The 17551-nt window shown below is 39.9% G+C and overlaps 1 protein-coding gene across 1 annotated transcript in view; it reads left to right on the forward strand.

Moving 5' to 3' along the window:
• HSD17B4 (hydroxysteroid 17-beta dehydrogenase 4) overlaps positions 1–17551 on the forward strand; it is a 305815-nt gene that overhangs the window by 250051 nt on the left and 38213 nt on the right. The window contains exons 19-22 of the mRNA XM_088475153.1: positions 4843–4949; positions 9163–9249; positions 13760–13849; positions 15698–15836. Of these exons, the coding sequence (XP_088331279.1) occupies positions 4843–4949; positions 9163–9249; positions 13760–13849; positions 15698–15836 (423 nt within the window). The remainder of the gene's footprint in view (positions 1–4842; positions 4950–9162; positions 9250–13759; positions 13850–15697; positions 15837–17551) is intronic.

Genomic DNA, 17551 nt, shown 5'->3' on the forward strand with positions numbered 1-17551 from the left:
CATCTCTCAATCAGGCCCAGAACATTTTAGAAATAATGGTGAAGTAAATGATATTTAAAAGATATGTGTAGCATTTTCTAATTAAGATTAGCTAAATAAGATAGACACACACACACACACACCAACCAAACACAGTTTGTCCAGAAGCCCAGTTAATTTCTAACACATTTATAATGGAACATCTATATAATATTATCATAAAACCAAAGACAACCATCTAAAGTTAGTAAAGAAATCTCTAGAAGCGAATAGTGGAAGATGAGGCATGGGATGGGGGGTGGGTGGATGTAATACAGTATGCCATGTTCCATCTTATAGATATAGATAGGATATTGGTATAGAATGCCTAGAGAGATGAATTGGGAAGGAACTCCTGTTAAACAGTCCCCATGTCTAGATGACTTTATACTGTAGGTTTTGTTTTTTAGTTATGCACTTATTTTCTCCATTTATTTTTACTACTCATTTATTTTTACTACTGTATGGAGTATATGCAGTTGGTTCCAGTGAGTGGCAGCTAAGCATTTTAGGACCCCAAGTTATCTTGATAATTATTGAGACTCTATCGTAAGGGAAATACTATCATTTTTCTTGGATAAGTCGATAAATGCTATTTAGAAGCTATGATAAGTCCACCAAAACAGTGGTGAAGAGCATTCTTTTAAGCCTAGATGGCACCGCATGAGAGCAATTTTTAATTTACGGCGATTGTCTTTTTGAACCAAGGACATTTAGTCGTTTTTCCTCCTGACGTCAACACAAAAAGAATTAGTTTTGACATGACACTCAAAAGTTGTCCATCAGCAAAACAGTCTCCACTTAGGTCAACTCCAGCCATGTTTATTTCTGTACTTTATTTATTGTCAAAACAGACTCTTACCGGGAATTGGATTCTTTTGAAATGAAAGAATCGTTTTTCACATAAATGAAATAGGAACGGTAAGAAAAGGGATACATTTTGTATCAGTAAACAGGGCTTACATTATTTTTTTCTGGAGAATCCGGATAATATGTTTCAATCTCTACATGGTATAAAATACAGTCCATATTTTTAATGGTTTAGGCAACGTAAGCCAAGAAAGTGCTTGGACTTCCATTTTTTTCATTGACTTGTTTCACCAAAATCGTCACTGCTCTGTTCCCTTTTGTCATACATTAATGTTGCATGCACCTAAACCTATAGCAGCTGCTTTCTTTTTTTTATTATACTGTATGTGGAGCGGAAGCTTTCTGAGTTAAGCCATGGAGGGAACTTGCTGTACAAAATGTGTTTCTTTTAAAAATCTAATTCACCTTTTACATATTTTAAAGAGCTGTGCAGAATGGACCTTTTTGGGGCAAATTAGGCCCATTGAGTGAAAATACTGAATTTTAAAAGCCATTTAATTGTAATAGATGGCATGGGAGAACCTTTCTGCAGGACGGACCACCCAGACCTTTCAATGAATGTATCCATCTAGAGAGAATAGGTTGAAGAGAAAGCTGACATATCGGGCAGTCCCCACACATGGAGCGATTTGGTACCCCCCCTCCCCTTGCATAGCGCTGCATGGGATCGTTTGTCGATCCCCCAGATGAATTGAACCAGCAAAAAGATCTGAAGGAGCGTCAGACAACCCCACGGGAGTGCTCACTGGCCGATATCATACCCACACACGGAAATATATAATGGCGATACCGTAACAATCCGTCTGATTGGCCGCTATATCACTCCGTGTGTGGGGGCCTTAAATTTGAATCTATTTTCAGCTTTCTCACAATTTGGAGTGTCCAGGTGCAATATTCCACTCTAGTATGGGCTGGGTTGCTGTAGGATTCCCCTAGATTAGCTCAGATAATACAGTTATATCAGGAGCTACTGTATACAAATGATCTGCTGCCCCTATGGCTGCCAAGCAATGCCCACTTTTTATATTTTCTTAAAATCAAGAACATACAGGGCCGGTGCTACCATTAGGCAACCTAAGGGCGCCGGCCACTGGAGGGCGCCGCTGAGTCCACTAAAAAATAAATGAATGGCATAATTCATGGCTGAGTACACCTGTCAAACCGTAACGCAGGTGTCCTAAGGCGAGCTCAGGGAGGACAGAAACCTCCCATGGAGCAGAAGGGCAATGAATTTGTGGCACAGATGTGTGATATATTATGAATTTGCGGCCGTTTTATGAGGTACATTATGATTTTGGCACTCTGCTGTGTGTAATATTCTATATAGTATATCATGAATTTGGGACACTGCTGTGTGGGACGTTATTTATCTTGTGAGACTGATACATGGCATATTATGAATTGGAGGGAGCAGGGGCAGTTTGTGAAATGTTGCCTACGGTGCCCGGAAACCTTGCATCGGCCCTGAGAACATACAGTAGTTGGCATACATAAAATCTTTTAACACAAAAGAGGAGTATAATCCCTCACCTACCAAATGGCATTAATTAAACAGTAAATACAATATAAGTGACACAAATAATAAACTAATATTGGATATACTGTAAATTAATAGCTGATTGTTACAGTACAAAATTATTTTTAATCACACAATTTAATTTCTAAACACACCTAATTCTTTCCTTGTCTATAATTTTAAGATATTTCACCTTTAGTTGAGATTCTCTAAGTATTGTTTTAAGTTAAGTGAAATAAAGATTAATTATTTTATTTACATTTCTTAATTATTTTATAATATATAAAACTGTAAAGCATTACTGCATGGTTTCATTTAGTAACTCTTCTAGTCCCATTTGTGTGTGTGTATATAGATAGATTAAAAAAATAAAGATCAATAAGCCACAACATTAAAATGTGTTGTGCATTTTGTCCTAATTAACTTAACTTTGTACAACCCCTGCTAGTTTATCACAGCTCCCCCATATGCCCATTTGATAAGGATACCCAAGGCCCCCATGATTAGCTATAGTATGAGTATGGTATTGAAGGGCTGACATTTGCGAATGGAGTGAGATGGTAATGAGATCTTAATGGGAGATTCAAGCTCTAACTCAATTTGTAAATTGTGAACATGGGGCCTGATTCAGACCCACTCGCGAGCGGCTGTCCGCTCGCAAGTGGGTCGATGTTATGCACTGAGCATGCGCACGACGGAGGGAGCTCCGTCGTGCGCATGCGCCAGACGCGACGAGCGAAGGAAAGTCCTTCGCTCGTTGTGTCCGATCAAAGGGGGCGTGCTGTCAATGTTGATTGACAGCACGCCCCCTTTGGTGGGTGTGCCGGGGGCGTGCCTCCCTGGCGGGGGCATTCCCACGGGAACGCCTCCCGTCAGAAGCCGGCCCACTGACATCACTAGTGATGTCAGTGGGAGTGATTTTGGCTCTGATAGAGCCAAAATCACTCCGGAGCTTGCGGTTGAAAACCTCAACCGCAGGCTCCGGCTCGCAATTTCGATGGTCGCGATGGTCACGACCATCGTGGCCATCACAAAGCACGCTCGTATAGCCTGTGGGTGGTGACCCACAGCTATACGAGCGTCCAGGAGGACGCTCCATGAAAATGGAGCCCGGCCCTCATTCAGAGCGTGCGCTCTGCTCAGAGCGTACGGCTCTGAATGAGGGCCTTGGTTCTCAATGGACAGGAAATACGACTGGTCCACGTGGGAGCTGTGTTTAGTAGGTGAAATCCCTGCTTGAATCACACACACCTTTAGTCCATTTGAGGACACTACATGCATAATGAGGAGGATGCTTTATCAAATTCCATATAGACTGAGGCTTTTTTCTCACAGATTGGGATCTGTGTCATTCTATTATACATTTCCATTATTTTGAAATTCATACAGATTTGTATTTTGTAACTCTCATGTAAGAACATTGAAGTGTAAAGGAGTATCTGCTACTCTTAAGCTGGGTACACACTATGTGATTTATGTACCCAGCCGACACCATCGAACAGTACATCGCTCCATCCGTACACACTGCTCGATTCGGTTTTCGGAGGTGCAATGTATTATTCCATGCTGTATGGCGTTGTTCATCGTCCGAACTTCTGTGCAGCACAGCAGATGGGACGATGCAGTGAACTACCCGTGGGCTCGCGCACTATGCGATCCGGCTTACGGTATTGTGTTCTGACACAGATTGGAACCATGTAGCATGCGGATCGCATAGTGTGTACCCAGATTTACACATGAGAATGCTTGTAAAACCACCTGGCATCTAGAGCACCTGTGTGACATTGGTTCAACAAGTCATTTGGTTTCCTTAAGCTAGACCCGTGGCTCTCCTGGTGTTGTGAAGCTGCAATCTGTAGACTGTTGTTGTCCAGCCCTGACTCAGATCTTGGTGTGGTGGGTTTTTTAGTATGACAGCTGGAGAAACACAGATTGCAAGAGCTCAGTATGTAAGCTGCTGCACAGGCAACTCTGATCTCCTGTATTTGGTGTCATGCATTGATTTGGACTGATTTCATTATCAAACACACCTGTGATCTGTAGGATAATGTCACAGCTGCCACTATGAACGCAATAAACTAGAAGTTGTCCTCATTTTTGTCTTTACGCACACTACGAGAGGCTCTGCATTATGAGACACTCACTGCCACTTTGTGGATATCTCATCACAAATTCCTGTTTTCAATTTTTATTTTAGTTGCCACTTATCAAAGTTTACAACAGACTGCAGAAGGTGTCATTGTTACATTTAAGTTTAGGCTTTTGTATCATTTTTAATAATTGTAAATGTTTTGCAATGTAGTCAATAAACTAGTTTAATAGACCAGAACAAAATGTTTCAACTTTTATGGCACATTGATTTTGTTAAATGTTCATGTAAATATTATACAGAATATGTTTCAGTAAAGTTGTGTTTCTGCAATGGTTCCTCTCCGCAGGGTTTGAAAGACCCATATTGCATGGTCTTTGCACTTTTGGATTTTCTGCCCGGCAAGTTCTGAAGCACTTTGCAAATAATGATGTAACGAAGTTCAAAGCAATAAAGGTACTGGCCATTTTCTTCCTTTTTTTGGGGGACAACTTAGTATGAAATCATTGGTAACAGGTATAGCATGAAATTGGATGTTAAAAAACAATCTAGAGGCACTGAAAAATTAAGATCTAAAGGTGCAGTGTGGCGAAATGCTCTGCGGGAGTGTGTGGACTAGCCATCCAGCTAATACTGTAAGTGTAACAATTCAGGAAAAGGGTACTCTTGGCTGCAGATGGATATGATCAGAATGGTAGTAAGAGGTTCAGTAATTTAATGGAAATGTTAATGTCATGTGGATTTAATGGTGTTGCCTTGGGCACTTGGATAACTAATGACTTTACCTAGGTAGCTTACTAATGGTTATTGTGCGTTCATGAAACAATAGAAACTTTGAAGATTTGAAAAAAGTTGGTGCATTTAAATATATTGACACAGCTTTAAGGAACTGCTGAAAAATGGGACGTTTAAATAATGTAGTCTTAGTCTACTTCATCAGGGCTGTATACAGATTCCTTTTCTTCCAGGAACTATTTCACAGTATGTCTCCTTACCTTTCTCCACTTTATCATTTGCAGACTATTCGTTAAAAGTAACCTATTGTCATCTGAGGGAAAATTACTACTTTATGCATCATGTTAGCAATATTAGCATTTAATTATAGGGCACCACAAAGATCCATAGAGAGGGTGGTATATACTTAATTGCCTGTCCTAGACTTTAGTATAACACAAGTAGAACTGGAAAAAGTCAATTATCAAGATAGCTAGTAGTAATACAGGAAGGGTAATGCAAGTAAAATTGTACATAAGGCAATTGAAATGATACAAAGGAGCCGAAGGGAGATGAGAGACCAGATAGATATTAAACAGGGGAGAATGGGGTTGTGATTTTGGCAGCTTACATTCTATTTGGGAGAAGGTAGAGTGGGGTACTAGGGGTGACTTTAGAGGAATGGAGGGCTGCAAAAAGTTTTGAAAGATCGCTCAAAGCCTTGAGTGCTGGGGAAACCATTGATGGCTGGGAGAGAGTCTCTGATAGAGTGAGGGAAAACATTCCACATGTAAGGAGCTACACGTGAGCAGTATTGGAAGCGAAAGTAAGAGGTTCTCAGGGGCCTGAATTGGATTCTGTCAGGAATAGGGAGCCAGGGGTGTGATTAGCAGAGGGGGGACGCAAGAAAGAAAGAAAGCTAAATTTACTGTAGCAGCAATATTAACGAAGGAGACCAGAAACTCTGAGCTTGCAGTCAGGGGCGGGCTGAGCCCGTTGCGATTTTACCTGTAGGATATGGAGCAGGCTGAATGATTTGGCCAAGTATCCGGCCGGACAGGCATTATTAGATGCTACACACACAAGCTGCTGGTCATTTAGTAATAGTTAGTGAGAGGCTTGAGCAGAGGCGAGGGCAGATCGGCGGGTAGACACAGGCGGACCCTAGTGGCCACAGCTGGATAACAAATCGCCAGGATGAGGCCCCTATTTCCACTGTGACCCTAGCACAGTCTAATGGAGCGTACACACGGTCAGATTTGTCAGACTTGTCAGATGAACGACTGAACGATTAAACGATTTGAACGATTTGGACGATTTGACCAAAGTTTTGAACGATTTGAACGATTGAACGATTTTTGACTGCATTAAAATGAATGGAATCGTCCAAGTCTGACTGCAAACCCATCAGATGTCAGATATCGTTATCTGACAAACGGGAACGCGCATCGTTGATCGTCCATCGTTCAGGCATGTCAGATATGAACGATTTTCCATCAGATATGAACGACTGAACGATTTTTAAATCGTTATCGTCCATATCTGAAGAAAAAATCTGATCGTGTGTATGCACCATAAGATTAAAAAAAAAAAAAAAAATCTGCCCACCATATTCAATAGCCTTACATTGGCTCAGATGTTCATGTCTCCGCTAAAGCTGGGTACACACCTGGCCGACTGGTCGACCTAGCTAATGATTGGTAAGTGCATACAACCTTACCAGTCTTTCAAGCCGATGTGTCTGCGATGACATCACAACTGGTTGGGCATTTAAATTTGCCCATCCAGTTGAGGTGTCAGTCTTTGGCGGACCCCTGCAGCCAAGTGTAAGAGTGGTCGGCTGGTCTCCTGTACACATAGCCAGACGTGCCAATATACCAGCATCAGCTGTGCTGCAGGGCAGACGCGATATGTCTGTGATTGACGTCATTCGTAAACATATCATTTGTCCACACTCACCGATCATGCACTACAAATATATCACCCATTCAATAGAACGGGATATATACAGTATATCTGTCATTGTGTATCCAGCATTAGTCAGATGGGGCTGGTACGTGATATATTTGTTTATAGCTCTTTGTTATAAAAAAAAAAAAATCATATTTCATTTGCTATTTAAACCATACCCAAATTACGCAAACAATACCCCCAACATTATTGTCACGCCCATTTTAAAATTGCATTCGCTGGTAGAAAAGATGGGGCACTTATCACAAAAATAAGAAGAGAAAGGAAAGTAGTTTCGAGGATGCACCCTCGAAACTACTTACCTTTCTCTTGTTATTTTTGTGATATATGTAAAAATTGAGTAGTGGGCAGCACCTCATAGAAACCATATAACTATACAGTAGAGACATGTAACTACAGATTTGAGCTATTTTGAGATAAGGACCATTGAAGATATTAGTTGTGATAAGGACTCATCCCTGTTGGTGTTCAAGCTGGGGCACTTGTTTGGGTTTTCCCCCATAGGCTGAAAGTTGCCAGCCAGCCCCTGGTTGCAGTAGTCAGGAGATGATCAGAGAGTGGACATCTGTTTGGTAACATTGAAGGGGAGGAAGTATCTACATAAGCCTGGTGATGTTCCAGAGATGGAAATGGCAGGAGTGGATATGGGTATTGATGAGGACGGGGAGTCAAGGGTGGTGCTCAGGCTGCAGATTTGTGGAACTCATGAGTATTCTCAGCAGTTAGGCAGAGGAAGGGAGATGAGAAGATTCAAGAATGATGGAAGACAAAGGGGCTGATTTATTGGCAAAATTGGCATAAATTACAGAGCTGTGCACATCTAAAAAAAAAAAAAAAGTTTATATGCATTATCAGCATGTGTGTCTGGTTTACAAGTCATCATAATTGATGTATATTGCACCTATTCTATAGCAATGTAATGATAGATAGTGTTCCCGCAAAGAAAAACAATAGTTAAATACTGTAATCTGACATCTGCAATGATGACAGTCTGGTAAAAAGATACTGTAGGATACTTGTATAAAGATGTTTTGGAGGTAATAATCTGTGTATTTATGTCTGTAAATTACTGGTCTGAATTATTTACATGAAATAAGTAAAGTATTCGTTACCTAATTAAATAAGGTAATCGCACACTTTCTCCTCTGCAGCAGATTGCCATATTAGGAGGGAGATGATGCTCATACAAATAATGACTAACAGCTTTGTAGCCTTGCTTTGCAAACATCCGCTGAGTGGGTTAGAGGATTCATATATTCAGACGTGTACTTATTTACTTAGCTTTGCTGTGCTGTATGTCGTGAGACGCATGGAACTACTAAGACGCTGCGCCACGCAAGGCTAGTTTTGGATTGTCGCATCCCATGGCATCTTTTTTATATCGCAGATTTACCGGATTGTAGTGTACTGAGGGCTTAGATTTTGTTCTTTTCTCACAATCGTGACAGTGTAAACGCGTGGCAGGACACATGGCACAGCTCAGTCCTATCGGCCCCTGGGTCTTTTGACTTTTTTCTCAGATTAGTGTCCTTGATACACCATTCTAGCATGCAGGTACACTAGCATTGTACAGGGCAGTCGTACTTATATCAAATTAGCAATGCGAAACGGACAAACATTCAGAAAACAATACTGAACGACGTGACGCATCATCCAGCTCAGTCACACTTTTTGCTGCGCGCCGAATTGGTCTTTTTGGTGCAGTTTGAGGATAGGTTAGTGAGGTCACATCTGTAGGAGTATTCTCAGTGATATAACAGTAGATGAAATGCTAGCAGACTGGATTTCCTTTTATTGTTTTACCTCCACCAGATCCCATTAGGACACTAATGTGGGAGGAGCTTCATCTACCAGGAATAAAGTGGGCAGATAATATTTACTGGATGCACCAGATGAAACTCAGCAATGTATTTGTATGTGTTCATGTCTTCCAATCTCTGTTTTGGGTATAGTACATCTTTTAACCTGTCTCTTGTTCTCCAAGGTGCGCTTTGTAAAACCCTTCTTACCCGGACAAACTCTCCAAACCGAAATGTGGAAAGAAAACAACAGAATTTACTTTCAGACTAAGGTCAGAGCACAAAAGGTTTTATGTCCTTTGCATTATGGGCCTGATTTAGAGTTGTACGCTCTGCAGTGACAGCTACTACCGCAAAATGATGCTAATGCCGCAGGAGGCGTCTTGTGTTAATAGACTCCTCCTGCCGTCTTGTGTGACCCGCAGCTGCGTAGGGAGATGCAGCATCGGATCACTCTGCCTGGACAACGCTCATCTGAGTAGCCTTCAGGTTCCACAGGATGGCCGGTGTTATCGCAAAGCTGAAGCCAGTGAATCTGCGTGCAAGGACGCAGCCACTGGCTTAAGCACACCCAGAAATAGGGCAGACACCCCCAAGCCCCCCCTCCTTTTTCTGGGACGCTGCCTGGTGCCACCTACAAATGGCGCAGCCTGTCAATCAGGATGCGGCGTCCGGGCACTGTGAGCGAGCTCATAGGAGATCTGCACATGTGCAGTACAGATCCAATGCATGTACAGATTTTTGTACATCATAGTTGTATGCAAACGATCGGGTTTGCATACAACTCTGAATCAGGCCGTATGTGTTCACCTTCTCTTATACATACTCTTCTTATGTTTAGGTTTTGTTTTGAGTCTTTGTAATGGCATGCATGCATATATATTTGTTTTGTAGACCACAGCAGGTTTTCAATAACCTTTTTGTTTTCAGCACTAACAAAAGAAGCCTTTTTATTCAAGGCAATGGCCTCAAAGAATTCTCTACTAGCATAAAATAGAATTGTAGCCTTTAATGTGCTCTTGCACAGCACAAACACATAAATATCCATCTTTATTCTCTTGTGCAGCTTTTGCATTGGTTTTAGAGTAAAGCAGCTATTTGCCTTGTATAATGTGTGGGATGAACATCGCTTAAGGACTAGCCGCTTAGTATAATGAATACACGTCCTTTACAGTGGAGTATTTATAAGCCGTTGCCAGAGATGAGACAAGGAAAGTACAATGTCCTGCGATTTAATGCTGACACATTTAGCCACAGTTTAGATTTGAATCAACTCAGGATCTAAAAAGTTTTTACTGCTTTAGGGACAATGATCTTGAACATATCACTACTGAATGTCTTCAGTTTATTATTGTGCTTTATTTAAAAGGAAAATATTAGACAACATTTTCCTGTTTTTAAGCAGTGAAAAACCATATCCCCAGAAAAAAAACAGGTGTTTTTCCCTATTTATTAAAGGCTATCACTGGCAAACGCTGCCTCCTTAACAAAGATCCTGGCAGTACAAGATAGCAATAAATTATATTTGTCTAAATAAAGAATTGTTTTCAATTTGGAATTTTGACAATAATCTTTTTTACAATTACTTTTTTTTTTTTTTTGACAAGTGGAACTGGAAGCACCAATAGAAAATCTGTGTTACTGCCACATATTATTAAATAGTGGACATTGTGTTTAATAGGTGGAACTGAATCCAACCAATTTAATGTCTGTCATCGATATACAGTGGAGGCAGACATTTTGTGGGCTATACTTTTATGCAGCATATTGATTATTTATTAAGTTATTTTTAATCAAACGCTTATAGTACAGTCTGAATAAAAGCCTAAGTTCAACTTATTAAATACGTATCATTCTTGAAAACATATCTGTCAGACTGCTGTGTTACTACCTCCTGTTAAAAGGCTTAGCCATTATTTAAATTAGCTGTTACTCTGGCCTATCGTGAGCTGAAGATCATGTGACACGATTCGCATGTGATCTTTGAGATGTTCATTCGTGAAACCCGGCAAACTTTGTACGTTTTATTATGCCACAAAAAGATGAGTTTGAGCCTGGTGTTTCCAGCACATGTTCACATTCTCATAAATAAATATCACTTTATGCCCAGAAATGAAAGTAATGCAGAATTAACTATATTGACTGTAAAATGCGGAACATGAAAATTATATTTAGTTATATTCTCTATATAATGTGCAGTTGTTTGTAATGGAAAGGTTCTCGGCAAAGGGAGAAATATCCTCCCACAGCCCTTGCCATTTAGTACAGTGATGCGTCATCCTCGTTCAGTTCTTTTGTATTTTTTTTAACATCATCAAAACCTTACTGTATTAGTCATTGACTATTTGCATACTACTGGCTTTTTTGTGAACAAGTTAATTTTTCATCTGAAACACATGTATGCCTTTTTCCATAACAGACTATAGACATTCACATATAGGGCTCTATTTACTACAATCCACATTTGTAATGCAGATTGTAGTGTGATATTACCGACTGAATTCGCATTGCGAATTCAGGCAATATCACAGAGATTTACTACAAATCCCTTGCAGGGACAGAGCTTGCGAGAAAGCTCTGTCCCTGCGAATCCCATCCGCACACTAGTCACGGTATTTTCGCAAAAAAATACCGTGACTAGTGCCCCGCGCATGCACCGGCCACCGCTGCTCCCGTCCCCATCGTTAAGCCCAGCCCCCCGCGATCGCGGACCCCCCCTCTCCCCACGCGACCCCCTCTCTCCGCCCCCGTGACCACCCCTCTCCCTTAATTACACTTACCTGCATGATCCAGGCTCTGGTGATGTCTTCCATGTCCTCTGGTCAGCTGATATCCCATACTGCACTGGGACCCAATCACCTGATGACCGGCCCGCAGTGCAGCATGGGAGACCAGCTGACCGGAGGGGAGACATCAACGGAGCCCCGACCACCGGTCCCTGGAGTCGGGCAAGTTAATTTTTTTTTTTTTACTTTTTTCTTTTTACACTGTATCAGCGTGTGGTCTGTTTAGACCACACAGCTGATCACTGGGGCTGGCTCCCGGCTCTGCTCTCCCCATTAGAGCAGGGCAGGAGTCCGTTAACCGGGAGAGACCCAGGATAACGCCACCTCCAGGTGGTGTTATTATCACAGGGCTTTCTCCTGTATTTTTTTTACAATTTATTTTTAGAAACTTTGGTTGGATCACATTTCCCATTATAATTATGGGAAATGCGATCTGATTACTAAAAATAAGTGATACTTAGGGGTTGGAGTAGAATTTTACGAATTCTACTCCAATTGCCCTGTAGTAACTTTAGGTGAAACTAAATTTCACTTTATTTTAGTAAAAATAATGTTAATAAATAGAGCCCATAGACAGATTTATGAAAGTGGTTGCTGGCATTTTGTTTTAGGTGTTGCTTTCCACATTTTTTAGTGCTTATTCACATTTATTAGGCCCTACAGAGCTAAGAGCATCTTTGTTTGAAAGAGTGGGGAGTTCCCTCTTTCAAACTATGTGCCCCTTAATAAATTCCATGTCATCACTGCAGGAAGCTTGAAGCTCAGGGATGAGAGAAGTTCTCCCCCACCCTATTCAATTAACTCATAGACACCCACATTTGAAAGAGGGCAGTATCCTCTTTAAAATAATGTAGCTCCTTGGTAGTTATTGTCACACTTTTTGCTTTAAGTTCACTAATAAATGAAAAAAAAAAAAACACTGTTTTGGTCATTTTGGATTTTATTTTATGTGAAAAGAAGAAATTTGAAAAAATTATATTTTCAGAAAATTCTAAGGTTTCTGTATAAAAGAAACAAGGTATAACTTGTGAGGCTATTGCATAAAGAAAATGATATTGATGTTGGAATGTGACCAAACCAAAAAACGATTCGGCACAGGGGTGAGAAAACCCTCAGCGGAGGTGTAAAAGATGCTGGGTTGTGAAAACATGTTTGCACACGATATTCAACATATAATTTTGTTTTTAACCTCGTTGACTAGTAGAATGTTTTTTCAATTGTCAATGAATGGGGTGATTTATTTATCTATTTTGCTGCTTACAATAGGTCTGTTTAAAATGGGTCATGTCAAATTCTTGAGGATCATAAAAGGTGCTTAAATAATGTCACCGTAGATTTGGCAGTAGGTAGACCTGTATGCTTCCAAACAGAAAAATGCGACAGGTTTATGGGAAGCGTTGTGACATTTCTAGATATGTTGCTCAGGGACAAGGACCACTTATCAAAGGAAAATTCTGTTCCTGCCAATTGTCTGATCTCCAGCCTGAAACAAAATCCCTTACAGTGAATAACTTTTCCGTCATGGGGTATGCTATCAGCAACACGTACATTACATTTGTTAGCAGTGTTTGACAATACTGAGCATCGTCCCAACAAGTAACATAAATATGTACATATTTAACATTTGCCTTGTACACTTTCAGTGCCCGTGTGACCCAAGTCTTCATTCCTTTTAAGCATACATCCCAACAAAACAATTTTGCACTTCGTTTTTCAATGTATATAGACACAACCGCATTTACAGAACAAATCATTACTGGTGTCTGAAAGGCATCTGACCTTTTATTTATACCATTGAGTGATGTCAATGTTCTCTAGCAGGGATTAAGACATATTGATCTCCATGTGAATTGGATGAGACATGTCATGAAATGTCAAAGGAGATGACTTCTTCTAAAATAAAGTGACTTGAAATGTGTTTTTTTCTTACTTGAGAACCTTGGAGGGAGACGCTAGCTGAGGAAAGGTCACCTTGTCTCCTTTTTTATTTTTACAGGTCAAAGAGACCGGAGAAGTTGCCATAGCTGGTGCCTATGTTGACCTTACACCAACTACTGATAGTCTGAAGTCCAAAGATGCAATTAAGGTGGGCATAATACTTTCACATAACTTTTGAGTTGAAATGAAGAACTGTATAAATATATTTATGATGTTAAAGGAAGAAAAGCTGATTGCAAGTTTTTTTTTTGAGACTGTCAAGTATTTTTTTTAAATAATAAGTAGGTTCTGGAAAGTCTAATGTTCACATCACCGATGGGTCATATCAGCATTTCTTTCCAGAAAACTCCATGTAGACGTGGATGCATAAGACTGCAATTTCATCCTAGCATGCCATATTGATTTGTTATTATGTACGCAGAGAAAAAAACAGCGCATCAATACTGTTGTCAGTGGTGTTACATTACTCTCTAACACAATTTGTTTAAACAGAAAAATAGGCATGTCTGTTAGAAGTCCCCATCGATCCCTCCCTTCTATTCCTGTTATCCCAGCTTCTGATTTGCCTCTTCAGCACTATTTCGCAAAATACACGATGAACCGTTCAATAAAGCCCTGTTGTAATTTTTTCGACACCATTAATACACGGGAACAAGTACTTTCTTGGTTACTTAAGGAATAAATAAATCCTAATGTAATTTATATCACTAGGATACATTCTCGTAATTTCCCACATCCACCATGTCAGTGACATTCGATAAATCTCTTTTCCATGTCATTCGTGTCCTGTGCACTTTACAGAATTTACAGAGTAAGTTTCTTATTTACCATATATAAAGAGATAATATGCAATCTACTATTAATAATGCATATTTTTATGCCTTGATAATTGATTTCATAAGAAACTTTTTTGCAGAAATCCATTTATTTACATGCTGGGTAATATGGACAGTCCATATGTACAGTATGGAGCCCTCTGGTGTAGCATTTTCCAAATTGATTTACATACAGATATTACGCAAACTTACCTTGTGCTAATAATAGATCTAATCGGCTTGTCTTTACGTCCTCACCCTGAAACGCATATGGCATACACTCGCGGGCGGGGGATAGTTTGGGGAGCATTTGGGAGTTATGTACTGTATATTTTTGTGGTGTTTTACAAAAATAGTGCAGCAAATAGCCTTGTACCAATTTAAATGAATAATTCCCACTTATCTGGATACTTTACATCCTCCCTCTTGAGTGAAGTACATCAACAGACCAACCATTTTGGGGGCTACAGCAATAGAAATAAAGACCTACATACAGTATAGTGTAATTCTAACAAAAATAGTAAAAAAAAATAATAATAATAATTAGGAAATGATCCTGCAAAGTAGAATGTAGTCTCCAGCAGTGTTCTACATGTGCAGAACGTCCTTCAGTGATTATGTATTTATTGTTATTTCAGCGCTAAAGTCCCACCATCATTGGCCCCTGATGGCCTCTGGAAGTAATATGTCGATTAGTGAATGTTACTGCAATTTGGTGTGGATCAGTATCTTCATACAGTGTGTGTATGCTCTAAGATTATGTCATGACCCGTGGGGTCTTTGCACCCTGGTTAATATTCTGATTGCAGTGTGCATTTACATCACCGTAGCCTGTCGCTCTAGGACATCATGCTTGATGCATATGTATAGATAAGTATCTGATTTTCCCTGTATAATTCATTCCGTTCAGTGTTAAAGTATGAGATTTAATAGAATTAGCAGGCGTGACAGGATACTCAGCCGTACATGATATCCACCTGGAAAGCTTGTATTACAGCATTTCATCCTCTGCATTTTAAATCATTATCAGCTTAATAAAAGATGCAGTAACACTTTCTGGTCTCCAATGCACCCCAAGCTATACACCTGTTGTCTGCCTTTTCTTCTTTAGTGTATAGCAGATAGAAACAATCTCTGTTTATGCACAAACAATATGACCTGTTGCTGATCATTGCTATTAGGATGCGGGACTGCAGAGTGACCTGGTCTTTGAAGAAATCAGTCGCCGCATTAAAGATGTGGGGAACGAAATGGTTAAAAAAGTGAATGCAGTCTTCCAGTGGGAAATCACCAAGGACGGGAACACTGCTGCACAGTGGAGTGAGTTTCATTTTTATTTCATATAACTGTTTTTGTTGATAAAATGTGTTGCCAGAATTTTAAAATGTCTGTGTCTAGTACTTCATAGGTATGTCATAGTGTGCTGTATTTGGATAAAACATTTGCATTGGCTTATTTTGTACCCAACATTTTTATTTAAATTTACATTTTACCTTTTTTTTTTAAAATTTAGAGAAAAATAGATTTATTTTATTTGTCTGCAGCTCTTATTCACGTGACTCTCAATCCTTACTCCCCCAATTCCCGTTCCACAATATTTCATACACGGTGAAGAGGAAGCGACAGAAGCACAGGATGAATGTATTCCGCTTCTTATTATAGTAATATAGTCTACTTGTAGGAGCTGGTGAATTATTACCGTTGTAGGCTAGTATTTACCACCTACTCACTCAGCTGAAGCACTTTATAAAGTAGAATACAGAGCAGGCAGTGAGTGCATCATCACAATTGTACTTGCCATGAAAAAAAAACTAGTCCAGTTTTAGCAGTGAGCTGGGAAACCATCCTAAGGCACATCGTGTGTTATGTGATTGATATAGATCACTAATTCTTTATGCTGATGAAATCTTTTTATTTTTTTTCTAAATTCTTTATTTTCAAAAAAATATACAACAGACAGGTATTACAATGTCAAAAAAAATAGCAGAACCAAAACAATGAAATAACAAAGAAGTAGGATTAGCCAATCTAATATGTGTTGTATGAAGTTTTTGGAAGAGAAATAAATAAAGGTAGAAGGTATAATGGAGAAAGAAAAGGGGTAAAGAGGGGTGAGAGAAACACAATGCAGGTACATATAGAAGAGCAATGGAGACATCAGGGGAAGTGAATGACTAAAGTCCATAACTAGAGCAACCAATAAAACATTTAAGATTCCCGAACCAATTCTTAGTGAGCAAAGTCTTAAAATCAATCCAGGTGAACCATGTCGCCAAAAACTCGAAATGCGAATGCTTGTCAGGTGTGGAAAGAAATTTTTTCTGCATATTCATATAAAAGTCGAAGGACTTAAGCACTGACTTTTTGTAGCTAGAAATAGGGATATAAGAGTAGGGCAGGAACCAAAAATCAGGACCCGAAGGGACTGTAGTAGCCAGATGGAGTGATAAGGGAGCAATCTCGCCATCTGTGAATCAGTGTTACAGCTTCGCCATGGCAAATAACTTGGTAGACCTTCTCCCAATTTACCTGAATGCCCCTGGGCATTAGTTCCTGGTTACCCTTTACTATAAAGGGGGGATCAGAGGTGAACAAGCTATTTTAATAAAATTTTATAGATACCAGAGATTGTGTGAGTAGGGGCAGTTGTGTGGGAGCACATAGATTCAGATGGATTCAGCTCCCTAGCAAAACTAGGAGAGTCCTCCATGTGAAGAGTTAAAGTGACGTATTTGTAAATAGACCCAGTGATCTCTTTCGGTAAGAGCGGTGTCAGCAGATGGCTCAGAGAAGGACTTAAACTTATTGCCTGAAATCAAATGTCTGACCCTACATATCCCAGCCCGTGACTATGCAGGTATAGTCTGAGCAGAGGTGCCGGGAAGAAAAGGGGGTTCTGAAGAACAGAAGTGAGGAAACACAATTTTTACCGCATGTTTAAATCTAGGTTTCCTGCCCCCCTCCACACACACACACACACACAAAAATACGTAAAAGAAATTCAGATGGATAAAAAGTGAGTTGGAAGACCTATA

Source organism: Taudactylus pleione, unplaced genomic scaffold (assembly GCF_031769625.1).
Source record: "Taudactylus pleione unplaced genomic scaffold, aTauple2 ptg000162l, whole genome shotgun sequence".
Lineage (NCBI taxonomy): Eukaryota > Metazoa > Chordata > Amphibia > Anura > Myobatrachidae > Taudactylus > Taudactylus pleione.